The sequence below is a fragment of the Coenobita brevimanus genome, chromosome 62, assembly GCF_032717465.1.
Source record: "Coenobita brevimanus isolate Jiangsu-jjx chromosome 62, ASM3271746v2, whole genome shotgun sequence".
Lineage (NCBI taxonomy): Eukaryota > Metazoa > Arthropoda > Malacostraca > Decapoda > Coenobitidae > Coenobita > Coenobita brevimanus.
Window position 1 is genome coordinate 31,510,177 of NC_137015.1, and position 18,519 is coordinate 31,528,695.

The 18,519-nt window shown below is 41.4% G+C and overlaps 1 protein-coding gene across 1 annotated transcript in view; it reads left to right on the forward strand.

The window, feature by feature from the left end:
• Positions 1-18,519, forward strand: part of IntS11 (integrator complex subunit 11) — a 379,978-nt gene that overhangs the window by 153,859 nt on the left and 207,600 nt on the right. Inside the window, exon 8 of the mRNA XM_080275659.1 lies at positions 9,847-10,065. Within this exon, the coding sequence (XP_080131785.1) occupies positions 9,847-10,065 (219 nt within the window). The remainder of the gene's footprint in view (positions 1-9,846; positions 10,066-18,519) is intronic.

An 18,519-nucleotide genomic window follows, 5' to 3' on the forward strand; every position in this document is an offset into this window, starting at 1 on the left:
TATGGAGGTACACTTCTCCCCCACTGTTCGACAGGGATGCAATCCACAAACAGTGGATGAATAATGAGTGGGTCGAATAACGAACTGATTTTCCCCCATAAAATTGTTAAGAAATAAGGGAGTTAGGTTCCAGACCACCTTCGTCATTCAAAAAATATCCAGTAAAGATGGAAAAATTACCTGTAAAGATGAATGAAAGTGACAGGGATTTGAGGTGTCTTCTTATATACCTACATTCACAAGGAAAATTAATATAGTACCACATACATCTCATGATTGACATTTGATTTTTGATAAAAAAATTTTTGGAGAACATATGAAATTTACCTACATAGCGATATCAAACAAATCCACCTGAATGCCTTCGATAGCGTGTTTATTGCCAGTCCCACCAACTGGACATGACATCACCACACCAAACAAACTCAAGTGTATTCAATTTAAAACCATAAATAGCAGTGGAAGCATAACTGGAAGTGCTGAAACCTAAAGGGGGGGCTTCACCCCCAGGACCCCCTAATGATTATAACCTGCCGAACCTAGTGCAAACTAAGATGTGCATTCCTTAAACCTGGTGCCAAAACAGTATCGTTCATTAAGAGCGTTCGTTAATCATTGGTGCAGTCGTCACCAGGGTTGCCATTTGGTATTTTTCATTACCAAATGTGGGCCAGTTTGGTAATGAAAAACTCGTTTGGTAATGAATCAGTGTGATCCATTACCAAACAGATTTTTCACACGTATGAAGATACAGAGGATAGAGACGGTGGATTATCTGCTCTCTTTGATTAAAATCTGCTAGCCTACATAGCACAGAAATAATCAGCATGCTGCTAATTATTAGGAGAGTGATTATTTCCAGTTGTATATACTGTATAATCAGTGAAGAATAAATGCTTGCTTTAAGAATTGGGTAATGAAAAGTTAAATTTGATAATGAAAATTGAAGAGTTCAGATCTGGCAATCCTGATTGTTACCTGACCATGGGATGGCAAAACACTCACTTAGGTGAGTCAGGTTGGTGAGGACATGACTGTGCTTGACGGGGGTAATAGTAGGAGTCTTGGGCGGAGGCATGCGGGTGCCGTAGTATTCCATGAGACCAAAATGAAATGCAGATAGATGAAGAGGCAACTGATCAGTAGGGCAGAGAGCAGGATACAGGCAGCTCAGCCGGTCTGTCTGGCGGCGCATGGTTTGAGTTTTTGAAATGGCAGGGATAACCATGTTGAACAACAAAAAGGGGAATAGATTTATAAATGTCGAAACAACGAATTGTCGAATAATGATTGGTCGAAAAACAAGGGCTTGGTGTACAGTAGTGTGGGCGGGAGGGGACACAGAGGGCAGGATCCAGTGGGCCAGAGGTAGGTGGAGAGATGGCATGGCATGGGGGGGAGGTACCCTCCCCACTGCATCAAGAGGGACGATTCAGGTCAGACACCACCAGATACTGTACTGTCTATTGGCAAGGCTGTATGTCGTCAAAGAGGCGAGAATACCTTGCGCCAGATTTGGTAGCTTGTGTTCGATTGATGATAGGGATTTAGGGGTTACAAATGTTCCACTTCAGTCAAAAATATTTGCAAAAAAGTTTGAACGTTCTAGTATAATATATACAGGTGGAATACAAAAACAGCAAAATTGAAAAAATGCAAAAACAAGGTGTGTACCACTTTCTTATTGTTATGTAACATGCCTGATTATGTTGATTTTTATGTTCATCGTCAGTTTGTCACATACATATCTTAAAGGCTGTAGAAATGCAATGAACTCAGTTTAGTTCACAGAGTCTAATCAATGTCTGTCTCTTGCTGTGTGGAAAAAGCTGCCAGTGCTTCGTAGTAATTTGTAATTGGAGCCGAAGTTGTGGCTTTTTTTTTGTCAAAAGGCCATTGTATTCTTGAATCAAAGCAGCATTACATTTAGCATGATAATTCACCACTTGATGGCATGAACAGTCTTTGCAGCTTCCTGGAAGTCTTCTCATGTCTCCCACATCTGGATCGACTTTGAAAAATGTGTCTGGAAGCTCTGTCATTTCAAACAGAGCCATACCCTTGACTGAGACAAAATTTTCAAGGGTCTGGTTCCCAAATGAATTTAAATTGACACTGATTCATTTTGTATGACCTTGGTCAACATCATCCTTCTTCCTGACGCTCAGCATCAGCCTCATTATTGAAATACAGTACAGTACTTACTTGGCTGTCAGACAGGGACAGTCCAGCTAGTTCCAGTGATAGGTACCACAAGCGATTAGAAGACTTCTTCTGTGCTGTAGCCTTTGATATTACAAGGTTGATTGTGGTGTAATTCAGAAGTAATTTCAACAGCAGTAATTCATTGTATGGAGCATTGGCTGCTAAGGGAGCCATTATCCAAGGGTTCAGATAACACGTACTGCCAAACATACATGTTTTGGAGTCCTTTCTCCTCTCTTAGTGTCAGGGTGAATTGGGCATGAAACATCCAGATCTTCAAGGAATGAATTACTTAACATTCATCTAGCATGGTGCATGACCCCAGGTGCCATGACTCGGACTCCTCTTGCTGGAACAGCTCCAAGAAAGACAATGACCAATTCCAAAAATTATCTATAGTCATCTCTTGGCTGGCTCTCTTCCAGATGTCTAATTCCAAATTCATTGGTGCTTTGACTAATGTCTTCAAGTAACTCAAATGTAGTATCATTCGCCTTTCCTGTTTCATATTTCTCTTGATCAACAAATGTCCAATATTCTTTGAAATGCTTGAAGAGAGGAACCTCGGGAAATGATGTGATACCCAGACAAACTTGAAACACTGTACTAGTGTCCATTTCCATGATGTGTCTACATGCTAATGATAGCAACTTCTTACCAAGCTTTTGTTCAAAGGGGACACAAGTGCCAGCAATCCAACCGGTGTTTGAGTTGGTTGTATCAAAACGTAGCACAAACAATGTTAGCTACACCCTAGTCTTCCATTGCTGTATGGATGGCTGCTACCTGGACCTCGCCAGTTCCACGTAGCAGCTTTGCGGCTTAGCAACTGAGAAAGTCCCTTGCCAGAAACAATAACTGGAAGTCAGTCAATCTGTTCTTTGCTAGTCAGGTCTGCAATAAGTTTGCCATCCCAGTGAATAACCAAAGGTACATTGCTTTGGAACTCTGCTTTAACTCTGCTGGGTGTTTAACCCTGTGTCTCATTTTCTGCCTGTGAATCAAGTCACAATTGACAGCAAGATCATCAGTGCTGTGGCCTAAGCTCTTGGCTGTTTCAGCAGTAACAGATGTTGTTTTCCAGTCTGACATCTTCATTATGTCTAAAGTTGCTGCAGGTTCTGGAGTGATAACACTTTCTACCATGCATTCACTTTGTTGAAGCCTGAAATGTGCAGCCTTCATCACTTAGGGCACTAGCCGTTTTATACTGAGTACTGCCTGCATCCTCTTCACTAGAGGTAGCACCTGATGATGATATCAGCGCTACTGTTTCAGTGTCCCTTCTTTGCATATCTTCCATTCAACAATGCCTTTCAAGATTCTGCTCCCTTCTGTCTTCTGAATATACTTTTGCTGCCAGTGTTCCATGAATACCAACCACTGATCTTCTACCTCCATCTTGATGCTGAGCTAGCAAAAAAGTCCTTATCCTCAACAGTGGTCATCATACAGAGAGCATCTGCATGAACATTGTCAAAGAGATCATCAAGCTTGGAGACAAACTCATCTGCTCTGGCTTGCTGTGTTATAGACTCCCACCCCTTGTTCTTCTTAAGCAGATGCTGCTCTTCAAATGTCCTTTCAAAATTTGTTTGGTAGTTCTGTGGATCTCATACTGAAATTCATACCTTCTGCCAGAATTTGATGATTTCTGCTATTTTAGCTGATGATAACCGTTCGATAGTATCCATCAGTTCCAGGTGGTGATGTAGAAAGAAAGCAAGTGCCATGCATTGTGAAAAGAGTTTACCTCATGTTAATTCAGGAACAGTGGATCCAAGCAGATAAACTTTAGTTTGGGATCAGTTGCAATTGCCATATTCCACCCATGTGAATCAGACTGACAAACAAGAAGTGGTGCGAAGGCACAGGAAACCTGTCCCTGGTAGTCATTTTAGTGCCGACATATAAATGCAACAGGATATCTAGTCAGAGATGTCACATATCAAATTTGGAGTAAATCAGGTGAAAATTGGTGATTTTATGCCCATTTGAAAATTCAGGCCCTACCTTCCTACTGCTAACTGGGGGGTGACTTCCTGATGTAATGATGCATGTTATAGGATGCAGCTTTGAAAGATGCTCCTTCAGATTTTGGTTTCACGTTGATATGACAAATTTTGAAAGGCGTTATGGTGAAAACACTTTTTTTTTTTTTTTTTTTTTTTTTTTTTTTTTTTTTTTTTAAAACCAACAGCCTGGACCTTGGCCCAATTTGGCCCAAAATTTATTCAGGTGATCAGAAGGTCATAGTCCATCATCCCTTCAATTTTAGTCAAAATTGCACCAGCAGTTTTTACATAAAGGTGTTAACAGACAGACAGACAAACCAAATGAAAACAATACCCGTCCCCGAGCCCCTCCGGGGCGGGGATGAGTAAGAAACAGTAAAACAAAATCACTCTAGGTGAAAAAACAAAAGATTGTACAAATGAATCTATGTGAATTGCAGAGGGTGCCTTGTTTGGGGAAAAAAAAAAAAAAATGAAATATTCAAAATTATGAAATGTAAGCATTTATAGGCAACTGTTTTAATAGAATAAGATATATCTACTAGCGGTTCTGTTCTGCTCAGCTAATCATAAATGTATGTTGCAACAATTTTGCATTTGCTATAGATAAACTTCAACAGAACCAATATAGCTCTTTTATGATAGCATTTTTTATTCTGTAAAACACACCACAGCTGAATTATAAATATATGGGACAAAAATGATGATGTCAGCATGTTGTCCAAGTGGTTCAGCAGGATGGAGATTTTATAACTGAAAATTCTGAGTCAAAATTTATGCTGAACATTGCAGCATCATGTACAACTGTAATGTACCTCCCACGCCTCACCATACACAACACTCCCCTAACACACACACACACACACACACACACACACACACACACACACACACACACACACACACACACACACACACGAAAAGGTGGTGCAGGAGACAAACATTCATGTGTGTAAAAGCAGACTAGATAAATGTGGATATGAAGACGGGACAACATGAGCATTGCTCAATTCCTGTATACTACAAATAGGTAAATACACACACACACACACACACACACACACACACACACACACACACACAAAATCCTTGGTGTAACATACAATACATCAATGCCATTTAAACAACACATCACAAACATTAAAAATAAAGTAACACCAAGACTCAGTGCCTTGAGGTCACATGCCCATACAACATTCGGACACAGCAAAGAAACCACCACCTCAGTATACAAACAATACATATGTTCAGTGATGAATTATGCAAGCCCTGCCTGGGCTCCTAACCTCACCAAAACACACTACAACACTCTACAGACCATACAGAACAAGGCCCTAAAAATAATCACAAGCTGCACAGCTACTACGCCCACAGACCACCTACATTAAGAAACCAAAGTTCTCAAAGTCAAGGATCACCTAGATATGAGAGGCACCCAGATTCTTGCTGCAGCCTCCACAGACCCACAACATCCACTACATTTCATGGCAGCACATTCACCCACACCAAGGAACATCAAAACAACACCTAGCATGCGATATCATACACAAATAGTTATCTCTCCCCCCTCGCCCACCTCAGACTAGCTTCCAGAAGCATATCCACACTCAGATCACTCACCACTCCATTCAGACACTTAAAGACAACACACTGCTGTATGCATGGCCACCTGACATCCACCCTTCTGAATCCTATCTCCCTCTTGAGGACAGGATCCACCTGGCCAGGCTGAGATGTGGGCACCATCCAGCCCTCTTAAGCTACCAGAAGAGGCTGGATGACTCTGTCGTTGATGCCTGTCCAGGATGTAACACAGCACCCCATACTATTAAGCACATTATGGAAGACTGCATTGCACACAATCACCTACGCCAACAGCACAACATACACTCTTTGAGAGCTCCGTGGGAAAGCCCGGTCTCGGCCATGGCCTTCCTAAGGGACTCGGAGCTGTTCGGCCAGACTGCCTAGGGAACAACTAGTACTACTGCTATAATGTACCAAGCTTACATCAGCAGCCAACACACAGGGTAATACATGATACTGTAAAATAATATTACATGGCTAACTGCAGTTCATGTAGGTGCAGTGATGTGGTTCACTATATTCAAGAATGCCCTATGTGGAACCATCATTAGATACATTGAGGACATCAGTTATATTCAAGAATGCCCTGTGCGGAACCATCATTAGATACATTCATCAGTGTTGTTGACGTACCAGTAAATGTTCACCATATTCACTGATATTTTGTCAGATTTTTTTTGTTTCTTTTCATTTATTGAGACAAAATTCACGGGTAAGAAGGTAATATTTTAGGAAGTCAGAAATTAAGCTTCACCCTAGTGCACATTAGGTCTGGTGGTGTTAGGGACACTGTGGAATGTGCTGTGAGTTTGTTATATGTAGAGGTGAACAAAGGAGTGAGAACTGGACATAATAGAATTAAGTAGACTGATATGGTCTTTGGAGTGGGTAGAGAAACTGTTGTGCTATGTGTGGTGTGGATGGGAATCAAAGCTAACACCATTGCTTGGGTTAAGAGTGGATGAAAGAAATTTTGGATTTTAAGGAATTTTTACCTCAGTTGACTTTGAGGAGATTACCTTATACCTGTACTGGCAGGAAACTTATATGAGAAGTGTAATGCTGTATGGGCATGAAACATGGTTGTTAAAGAAGGACAACATCAAAAGGTTTGACTTTACTAAGATCATGATGTCCCAATGGATGTGCACTGTTCAGTCACATATAAATTACAGTCCTTTGTGTGTGTGTGTGTGTGTGTGTGTGTGTGTGTGTGTGTGTGTGTGTGTGTGTGTGTGTGTGTGTGTGTGTGTGTGTGTGTGTGTGTGTGTGTGTGTGTGTGTGTGTGTGCAACTTCATGTCGATTGAAACTTTCTAAAGGGAGTGTTTTGACCCCTGAGTGTTCACATTGTTTGCAGTAGCAAACTATCAGGCGCAAGGCACTTGCTTCTGGGTCTACGCATAAATCATTGTTTCAAGCAGACTGAAGGGTAATCCAGAAAATGCTCTCATTTGAGCATTTGAGCAAGTGCTGAGTGACAGGTCATTTCTGTGGAGCTTCATGCCTCTCTACAGAGAGAGGGAAGGGTGGTTGCACGTCTACTGTCTGATGTCTGTTACAATAGACCCTCATTATAATGAACTGTTTGGGAGGAAACCTGATCTGATAAAGTCAAGTCTGATAATTATATTTGATGGTCCCCCACGAGGAAGGATTTTAAGCACGTGTGAATATAAATGAGTTCTGTAGCATATTTTAGTACTAGAAGTGAAAACTATACCCATTTTACATTAACTTGGCTCATAATTTTGCCCATTTACTGCTTATTTCACATTCTTGTCATAGCACTTCTTCATGACTTGTACAGTATTACTACAGTATAGTCTGTTATTACAACACATGTATTGCGACCAATGTTCCCCATTTAACTGACATTGTTTGTTATACACAATGAAAGTCCGGTTGCCTTTGTAGTGTCCATTAACTCTGACATCCGGTCTGCCAAGGTCCATTAAATTGAGGGTCTGCTCTGCTTCATTGATGCTACAAACAGATGATTTTATTCAGCAGAAAATGATGGTAGCTGTGATGGTGGTGGTGGTGGTGGAGGTGGTCATAGCTGATTGGTGTTGGTGATGGTAGTGATGGTGGAGGTGGTAGCTGTAAGTTGATGGTAGTTTTTGTGGTATTGGTGGTAGCTGTGATGACAGTGGTGATGGTGGTGTAGCTCTGGTGGTGAAAGTGGTATGGTAGCTGTGGTGGTGGTGGTGGTGATAGCTATGGTGTGGTGGTAGTGGTAGCTGTGTTGGTGATGGTGGTGGTGGTGGTGGTTGTAGCTGTGATGATGATGGTGGTGGTGGTAGCAGTGGTGGTGGTGGTAGCTGTGGTGGTGATGGTGGTAGTGGTAGCTGTGGTGGTGATGGTAGTGGTGGTAGCTGTGGTGGTGATGCTCATGCAGATGCTCTCTGTATGATGACCATTGTTGAGGATAAGGACTTTTTTGCTAGCTCAGCATCAAGATGGAGGTAGAAGATCAGTGGTTGGTATTCATGGAACACTTGCAGCAAAAGTATATTCAGAAGACAGGAGGGAGCAGAATCTTGAAAGGCATTGTTGAATGGAAGATATGCAAAGAAGGGACACTGAAACAGTAGCACTGATATCATCATCAGGTGCTACCTCTAGTGAAGAGGATGCAGGCAGTACTCAGTATAAAACGGCTAGTGCCCTAAGTGATGAAGGCTGCACATTTCAGGCTTCAACAGAGTGAATGCATGTAGAAAGTGTTATCACTCCAGAACTTGCAGCAACTTTAGACTGAAGAGCTGTAAACAGCTAAATTATATACAAGCAGCTGAGAGATTGGGTGGGAATTTTATGCATTCGTGATGAGATGTGAAGGGGGAGATTAAGGTAGCTTGGACATGTGGAGAGAACAGAGGATGAATATTTTTGGTTGAAAATAGCTATGGATATGAATGTGGAGGGTAGAACACCAAGAGGAACTAAGAAGTTCAGAGGTTGAACAGAGTTGCTGCCAGAGGTCCTGTATCATGAACCATCATCAGGTGAACAAAACTGAGATGTGGAAGCATGCACTTTGGCTCCAAAAAGTACTGCACAGGAGGAAGGCAATGATATCCCTAATGATGACTGTAACTATAGGTGTCTCAAGAAAATTAATTTGGATATTATGAATATAATAGAAGTGCTCAAGAAAATTAATCTGGATATTATGAGTATTTATGTGATAGCAGTGCTGACTAGGAAATATCACAAGCAGGTGATATTATGCATTCCCATGAAAGCAGGTTTACCAGTGTGAGGTGGAATCACAAGGTATATTGCAATAGCCATTACTTGTGGTGTCAGACTGTTTCACTCAAAGAATGCACTGATACCTTTTGGATAAAGTATACAAAACCGTTCAAAGCAAATGAACAAATATAGGTAATGAAAAAGGACAGCACGACATTTCTATACGGTATTGTATACAGTATTGACATTTATTTGTATTTTTTCTCTCATTACCCACTGTGTTACAAAACTAGTCAGTTGCTTGATTGAATATAGGTAAATAAATGAGACACCTCAGCAGTTCTATACATTATTGTTTCTTGGGTCTTTTGTGTTCTTTCTCTTGGTATCTTCTGTATTATAAAGCTAGGTGATTGATTGATTGATTGACTGCCGCATGTTTATGAACTGAACCAACTCAAAGGATTTCACACCTTTTAGTACTTCACCTCTCTTTTTTTTTTTTTTTTTTTTTTTTCATCAGCAGCTGTATTCTTGAAACTGTGTGGGCAAAGTATAGTGCCCTCAGTTTATGACAGTTGTTTATAAGTTAGCAAGCAGTGGCAGTAGGTGTTGTTATCTGGCATGTTTTTTTGTGGAATACATTCAGTAGCAAAGTATAGGAGCCATACTTCCTGTAATCTCATGAGTTTCACAGGTGACTGTAAATTTTTCAGAGCTAGGGACTTTGCTTACACCTTCATGATTTCAGTCTGAGAAATATAGCCGTAAGTATCTTTGCTCCTCTCTTCTAACACCTCAGTCTCTACCAAAACATCTTATGGTCTTCAACCTCCCCAGGCCAACAAATACTACCGTATGTTTATCACATGGACCAACCAGAAAATTCGTCGCACCTTTGTCCACCGCAACATGTTTGACTTTAAGCACATCAAACCATTTGACAAATCCTACATGGACAATCCTGGCCCCATGGTCGTCTTCGCCACCCCAGGAATGTTGCATGCTGGACTGTCACTGGCTATATTTAAGAAGTGGGCACCAAACTCCAATAATATGGTAAGTTGTAACTTTATAATTCCACCTTAAGCAAGAGAAGCATTGCCATCATGCAAAAGCAGTAAAAGATTTGCTAAATGAAACTTTCTTCATAACCAAGCATTCAAACTTTTAAATAATCCAAATGACAAGGAATATTTTTATGAACTCTTAGTTCTTTCAGTAGTAACTTTAACAAATAATCATCCATTCCCCCACTAAAATCCTCCAATGGCAACATTGTAAATGACTCCCTTGGAGAAGCTAACATTCTTGCCAGTATGTTTGCCAGAAATTCTGCCATAGAGGAAAAGAGTCAGAACATTCCTCTGCTAGAATAACTGCTCTGAAATTGCTCCACTAAAGATACAGACTAGACGTAAAATCATTTCTTGACTATCTACCAACCAATAAAGCTCCAGGTTCAAATGGGGTTCCCCACATAGTTTTGAAAATTTTTCCCCAGAACTTGCTTCTCTTCTTCATTCATTCCCTAATTCTTGGAAGGAAACCAACATCCACCCTATTCCAGAAAAAGGAAGTTAACCTGATCCCTATTCCAGAAAAAGGAAGTTACCCTGATCCCTTTGATTACAAACCCACATCTGTCACATATTCACTTGGTAGAATGTTTGAGATTGTCAGTAGTAAGATTGGTGGTAAACATCTTCAGTCCAGCAACTTAATTAGTGACAAAAAAATATGGTTTTGGCCATGAAAGATTCACTGTTGGCATATTCAGTATTATCACTCAGAGAATCCATCAGTCAATTGACCAACTTAAAGAAACCGATGCAGTAACCCTTGATATTTCTAAAACTTTAGAGTATATATATATATATATATATATATATATATATATATATATTTACCTGATTCCTAAGTTACCTTCAATGCAACCAATATTCCCATTAAAACAGTATTGAAGTTTATGGTGTTTTGACAGTACCCTTAGTTGGACCGCTTCATGTTAGATCACTTGTCAGAGTTGCCTCAGAGAAATTCAGTATATTATACAGAATCCAGTGGTAGTTGGTGGTGACCATCATCCACTCACATGATGTAGTGCTACCTACTTCATCCTTCACCTTTATCATTCTTTTTCTCTGTCGACTCGCCTCTCGTCGTATTTCTCCCAATTGTCCTTTCACATTTTATTACTCTTCTTTCCTTTTCAGATGGCTTTACATTGAGGGACAAGCCAAATGGTTTCCCCTAAGCCAGGAAACCATTCACAGCACTGGATGACAAACACATACATGAGGCGTTGAGAATAGTACTGACGTAAACGCCATATATAAACAATGGAGAAAAACGCAGTTAAAGTTTTGCAATCTTCAGACTGTGATAACTTTATAGTGGGATATGATAGGAAGCTCGTGTTTCTTTTAAATTGAAGCTCTATTACAGGGCTTTCCATACAGTAATACATTCATATACCACAATCTGAATATTGCCACATTAACTGCGTTTTTCTCCATAGGTAGATCTTAAAAAAAAAAAATTTACGTAAATTCACCGGATTTTGCACATACTGACCCTACTCACATACGCTTCACCTAGATTGTGTCTCTTTTTCACCACGTTTGACCGCCACTCACTGCACTGGGGCCCTCTTTTTCTACTTAGAGGCACTCCAGGGTCATCCTCACTCTCCGTTGAATCACTCATACCGCCGGCACAAATGTTCTTACGAACACACACAGAAAAAAAGGAAAATCAATAAATTTCAGTGTGGTGGGGAGGGAGGAGGTAGGACGACTGTGGTGGTCGGGGAGAAGGGAAGAGGCGAGAACGGGGCGTCATCAGTCACGGGAGCTCGTTCCCGCCTCCCATTGGCTGCTCAGCCCCGTGTCTTCTGGCACTGGCGGATACGCTCACGCAGGTAAACTCTGAGTGCAATTTTTCTGGGTGAGCCCATAGGGTCGGTTATACCTTCAATACTATAGGGATTTCGACCGTGTTGCGAGTTGTCTTCTGACTACTCGGTTGTGTGTCCAGGCACGGGAGGAAGAAAGTGCTATAATAACTCAACGGCAGGAGCAAATTCCCTCATGCCATTGGCTGCCCGTGGCGCTTACGCTAGGCAGAGTCAACTTGAGAACATTTTTTTGGGTGACGCGCGTAGAGCCGCAGGTACCACTCTAAGTTAAAGGGTTTTCGACCATTTACCGGGTTGAATTCTGACCGTTTAGTTGTTGCCGCAGACAGAGGAAGGCCGGGGGAAGACAATGGTGTACATAACTGAAAATCGTCCGAGGTGGCGCTTACATCACTACTATTCTCAACGCCTCACATGTTCCCAATGTGTCAGCAAGTGGGTTGGTGGAGGGTTAGTGTCCATTCCTGTGAAACAACTAACTCAGAGTCAAATGACCACCCCTTACAGGATTATGGTGTCTGGCTATGTCATCATCATCATCATCTGGACCTCCTTTCCCACCCTAGGGTGGGGTGAGGAGTAGCAGCATCCAGACAGCCAAAGTTTGCCCAGTTCAGTAGGCCACGCTTCTATTCACTCATCATTCAGGCCCATGGAATTCTGGCTCCTTCTGATAGGCTAAAAAATTTTGCCACTTTCTGTAACATCACATATACTTATCTGATAGAACCAATTCAAACGCTGTCATGTTAAAAAGAGGTGCCAAATCCCTGGTCATGCACTTCCTCGCACAAAATTCATCCAGCCAGCGCGATCTGTTGTTAGTCTCTTAGCCTCACCAGCTTCCATACTTCTCATCCTCACACACTCATCAGCCATATCCTTCCACCTTCTTGACCTACCTCCCCTCCTTCCTCCTTCAGTTTCACTCAGATATACCCTTTTAACCACTCTGTTGTCATCCATTCTTTCTATATGGCCATGCCATCTTAGTACACTTTCTTTGATTCTGGCGTCCGCAGACTTTGTCACTCTGCATCTTACACGAATCACATTATTCTGTATCCTATCCACTCTCTGTACTCCACATACATTCCTCAGCAGTCACATCTCCACAGCTCTTACTTTTGACTTTTCATTTTCATGCCACACTATAGTTTCACATCCATATGTTAAAGGTGGCACTAACACTCCTTCATGTAAGCCTCGTGCAGCTGCAACACTCAAGCCTCTGTTTCTGATCAAGGCCTTCATAACACCGGCTACTTTTCTTCCGTGTGTCACTCAACTTTCCACATCTTTTGCACATTTTCCTCTCTTTTCTATCACTGTACCCAGTTATTTGAACTCTCACCAATTCCAGTCTCTCTCCATTCACTGTAATATCACTCTGGGAGTCACCTTCTCTCTCAGTAACCATCACTTTACCCTTTTTTATATTTACTCTCAAAGTACAAAAGTACAGTGCCCACAGACATCTAGAAGGCTCTGCACTAGTCTACCAAGCTCTTGTCCGGTATTTGCAAGTAGCACTGCATCATCAGCATACATCAAATATGAGATATTCTACCCATCACCATTCATTACCAGTGCCATCCGCCTTTCCATTACTCTTGCCTGTACCTCTCTAATCACCCCATCCGTATACATATTGAACAACCATGGGGTCATCACACAGCTTTGTCGCACACCCACTTTATCGTGAACCATTCACTTAGATGCCCATTACAGAAGGTTGTCAATCTTCAATCGGTTTTGGGACCAAAAAAAAAAAAAGATCGAAATGGGATTTAACGAAGTGCGAATTGATAAACTTATGGAAAATAAATAAAACTGACCGGCGTGTCGCCGACGAACCTACATCAACTTTTACGTATACACTTATACCCACCCAAAATCATAACACAACCATATATTTGCTTATATTTAGTACATTTGTCCTTACTATTAGCAAGAAATACAGGCTCCACACACTTTAATATAGAAAGAATGAAGCTTATGTGGTAGAGCGTTGGCTGCTGAGACAATTCACCATTGTCAGTTCGCCATCAGACAATTCGCCGTCAAAGCATGGACGATTCCCCGTCAGGACAATACACACCCTGGACATTTCCCCGTCATTTTATAAATATACTTATTATTAATTAATTAGTACTTTAATAACACTATTTCAGGGTGATCCATCAAAATCAGTGTTCAGTAGTGTAGGCTTTGGGTATTATTTATTAGTTGCACCTTTAGCCCCTTAACCGCGGGGCGTCACTTTCGTGACGCTTGGGAGCAAGGGATCATACCGCAGGGCGTCACTTTTGTGATTCTGTGTTATTTTGAATTCGCCCGGGCTTTCAAGTGGTGGCTTGTATCAACTATCAGTACTGCCAGTGTCCAACACTAGTCAGCACTCCTAATCTCATCTGTACTCCCATCCATTGTTGACAATTTAGCCATTTCTCCCTGTTCTTGACTTCCCTCCCTACCTCCCCTCCATTACCCTCTCCTCTTGCCTGCCCGGCCGTGCTACGCTAAGTAAATTTTCCTTGGAATTTTCCACTGATTTCATCCATTGAAATAAGCCCTATGCCCTGTTCTTATACCAAATAATATATACAAAAAAGAAATAAGATAATTGATAGTTCCATACACCTGGAACTGGCTAATTATCACCTAACAACACCTCACGTGCACTGTTCGCTAATTTTCGCTATTTATTTCCCCTTGAAATATGCCATATAATCTAGTCTCGTAATAAAAATATATATAAGAAAGGAAGGGAGAAGCCTAAGTGATATTTACATTCACCTGGAACTACCTGATTTATTATGTATTGTCTAGATTTCCTGTCAATCATTTCATAGCGCTTATATTAGCAGCTGTCACCAAGCTGACATTGGCAGCATTGCACTCCCCCTAGGCAGGCCACCACACTGTATTCAGTTTACTGTCGTCTTTCAAGGTGAAAGCACGTCGGATTCGCACCTGTCCAATTCTGCCGCTTTTTAGCCCCATGCAAAGGGCCCTGTGACCTCTACCTCCTACTAAACCTCGTGTGGAAAGGAGTAAAGGGCTAAGTGACTGCTGTGGAACGTGAACTGGCTAATTTATCAATGAAAATGATAGACAGTGACTACGATCTTTCTGGTGAGTAAAACAGTGCAAGTGGAAATGTAAATAATGTGTAAACAGCAAGTGAAAGCAATGAATGTAAATATAAGTGAACAGTGGAAAATAGTTTTATAAGTTACTGCAAGTGACAGTGCATAACACAGTGTAAATAAAATAGAAATGTAATAATGTAAATAAAATAGAGAATGTAAATAGAAATGTAAATGAATAGTAATATAAGAATACGAGAGTATATACTAGGAGTAATGAAAGTGAAAGTTTCACTCTAGCATGTATGAATACTATGAGTTATAAAAGTGAAAGTAACAGATTCACTCTCAACGCTAGTATACAGGACGAGAAAGTGAATGCTACTTATTTTACTGAAAGAAAAATTGAATGCCTACAGTGACAATAAACTACTATTACTGAAGGAAACTTATGGATAAAGACCATAGATATACTGTATATAAGTGTCATATAGTAATAGAAATATAAAGTGTGAGTGTTTTTATGAATAATAAATGACAGAACACCAGCGGCGAAAGAGTTCAAGTGGGAAGGTCATACGCGCTCGTAATTTTCATTGCTTTCACAGTGTTTTTTTTTTTGGAGTATGGATTCCAAACTATTTGAGAATCATAGAATAGTGTTTCTAGTGATAATATGAGGCCGTGGTAATCATATTACGGGTTGTCAGGAAGTTTAAAGTGGAGACTTCGTTACCCAACTTCAGAGGTCTCCACAAGTCCTACGGTACTCGATGAAGGCTCAACAAACATCCCAGGAGAAAGTTGAAGGTATGTGCCATATGCATATGTAATTTTAATATTCTAGGATTAATAACTGATTTTTGGCAAATATTTTTAGAGAGTCTGTCGGAGCGCTAATATGCCCGCGAGACACTCAAGTCAAGCAAAAACAACCCCGCGGTTTAGGGGTTAGTCAGTAATTAACTTGTTTCTTCCTCGCTGTAGTCACCTTTGAATTATATTCTAGCGTCACCCATAGCTGTCTTCATTAATGTCGGCGAATTGTCTTGTTATTGTTGTGATGGCGAACTGACTTGACGGTGAATTGTCCCGACCGGTTCCGAGGCGGTGGTTGAGTCATTGTTGCCAGCCACCACTGCCACCCTCGATGCCATCACTCGCTCGACCCAATCCCGCTGGAGTGAACACCTGCTTCCTTGTCCTTGTTCCAGTCACCATGGTCACTGCTGTTGTTGCTTTCAATGCCTCCCTCATCACAAAAAAGATTTCAAATGTTTGAATGAGGGCAGGCTTCACCAAGTGGCCGGTAGGTGGCATGACAGATGAACAGATGAGAATCGACTAGCGCTCGCAACCTGCCCTGAGCGATCGAAGCACGACTTTTGAAATTGAAGCACAAATTTTAGACAAGCATGCAAGTCCAATCGAGGTACAAAATATCGAAGTAAGATTAATCAAAGATCAAGAGCCCTCTGTAGGGTGTTCAGCAACTACAGGGGAGAAAAAAAAAAAAGATGGATATTTGGGTGGGCAAAGTATACAATCGATTCCACTTTACAAACAAAGCATTCAAGCAAAAATTTATGTTTTTTTATCAATGCAAAGTTGTGCCTCACAACCCGTGCATTCTGTAAATTTAACTGATCTGAGTACATGGAGGGCATGATGAAGAAAGGTAAAAATAAACAATGTGGTACAAAAAGAAACAATATTTTTGAGCTCTACAACAGGCATAATCAGTTTATTACATGTGGGATTTTTTGGTCAAGTCGTAGAGGGCTCTGTGGTGCTGCACAACATGGAAGATCGGTTGTTCATCTTCTTCATTCTTTGTCAGACCACTGTTGCAGTCCATTGCCAGTTTGACTGTCCGCTCAGCAGCATCATTGACCACTTTGAGGTGGGCCATGACATCAGGAATGGGGCAGAGGTCATTGATGCTTGTTGGAGTATCCAGCTTCAAACACTGGAAGAGGTTTTTCAACATCTGAGTGACAGACTTAGAGATTCTCAGATCTGATGCCTTATCAATCTTCTTCATGTTCAAATGGCACAGACCCTTCTTCTCGGCAGTGCTGTGGTCATATTTTTCAGCATTTCCTGCTTTTCGTCAGCAGAGACTTTGTCAGAATACATAGCAATTGGAGCCAGGTCCTCACTGAAGTACCAGAGGTGGCTTTTGACTTTGTCCAGTGCCGTGTTTGCTACAGTGGGATCCAGCTTATTGAATTCTTCAATCTTCTTCATTGATTTAAGCGTTGATAGCATTTGGGGCTTCAAACCAGTGCATCACATAGATGGTGACGAGGAAGACACAGATGCATTTGATGGCCCACTTTTGATGCCATGTGAAGGGGAAGGAGACTACATCCTTCAGTTGATTTCAGAAAAGGAAGATCTTGAGGCAGTAAAGGCCTTTGGCCATTGAACGTGCTCTGTGATAGGCACCTGGACGGTGAAAGGTCATCTGTGCTGGCTTCTTGCTGAGGATAGCCAGAGACAGCTGGAGGAGCTCAAGGTAGTCATCACGAGGTTGCGCACGATCCACGTGGCTAAGTAGGAAGTGTTCAATGTCCCCGGCTCTGCTGGCAAACCATGACTGAGATTTTTCATCTAGGTCGTCATCGTAGGGATCGAAGGAATCTGTATCAATTTTGTTCCAGAACTCTTTGAACCGACGGAAGAGAGAAATTTTAGGACCAGAAGAAAAGAAAAGGAGGTCAAAGATCCCTGCCACTAGGAGTTCACCATCAACATTAGTATATGCCACCTTCCAATGATTTTTTATGTTTTCTATACCCTCTTTTCTCCTTCTCTCCGCCGGTACCACTTCCTTAACTTCTGATCCATGACTCTCCAATAAAACACTGTCTTCTCTTTCTCCGTTCTCTATTCGTTTTTTACCTTTGCTTCCTTTACTAACTCCTTTATTTTAACTCTTTCTTCCTCATTTGCATCTCTCCTTATCCAAACATTTTAAAACCCTTCCTGATCCGATAGGTTCCATGTTCTACTGATAATTTCGTTAGCTGTTGCTTGGGACTTAAACTTTACCTTCAATGGCCTTGCCCCTCCTTCCTTGTTTTTCCCAACCTAAACACCTCTTCAATCTCTTCTTGAATTCGTTGTTTTCCTCCATGATTATTGATATTATTTCTTTAACCCCTTAACCGTGGGGCGTCACTTTCGTGACGCTTGGGAGCAAGGGATCATACCGCGGGGCGTCGCTTTTGTGATTCTGTGTTATTTTGAATTCACCCGGGCTTCCAAGTGGGGGCTTGTATCATCTATCACTACTGCCAATGTCCAACACTAGTCAGCACTCCTAATCTCATCTGTACTCCCATCCATTGTTGACAATTTAGCCATTTCTCCCCGTTCTTGACTCCCCTCCCTACCCCCCCTCCATTACCCTATCCTCTCGCCTGCCCGGCCGTGCTACGCTAAGTAAATCTTCCCTGGAATTTTTCACTGATTTCATCCATTGAAATAAGCCCT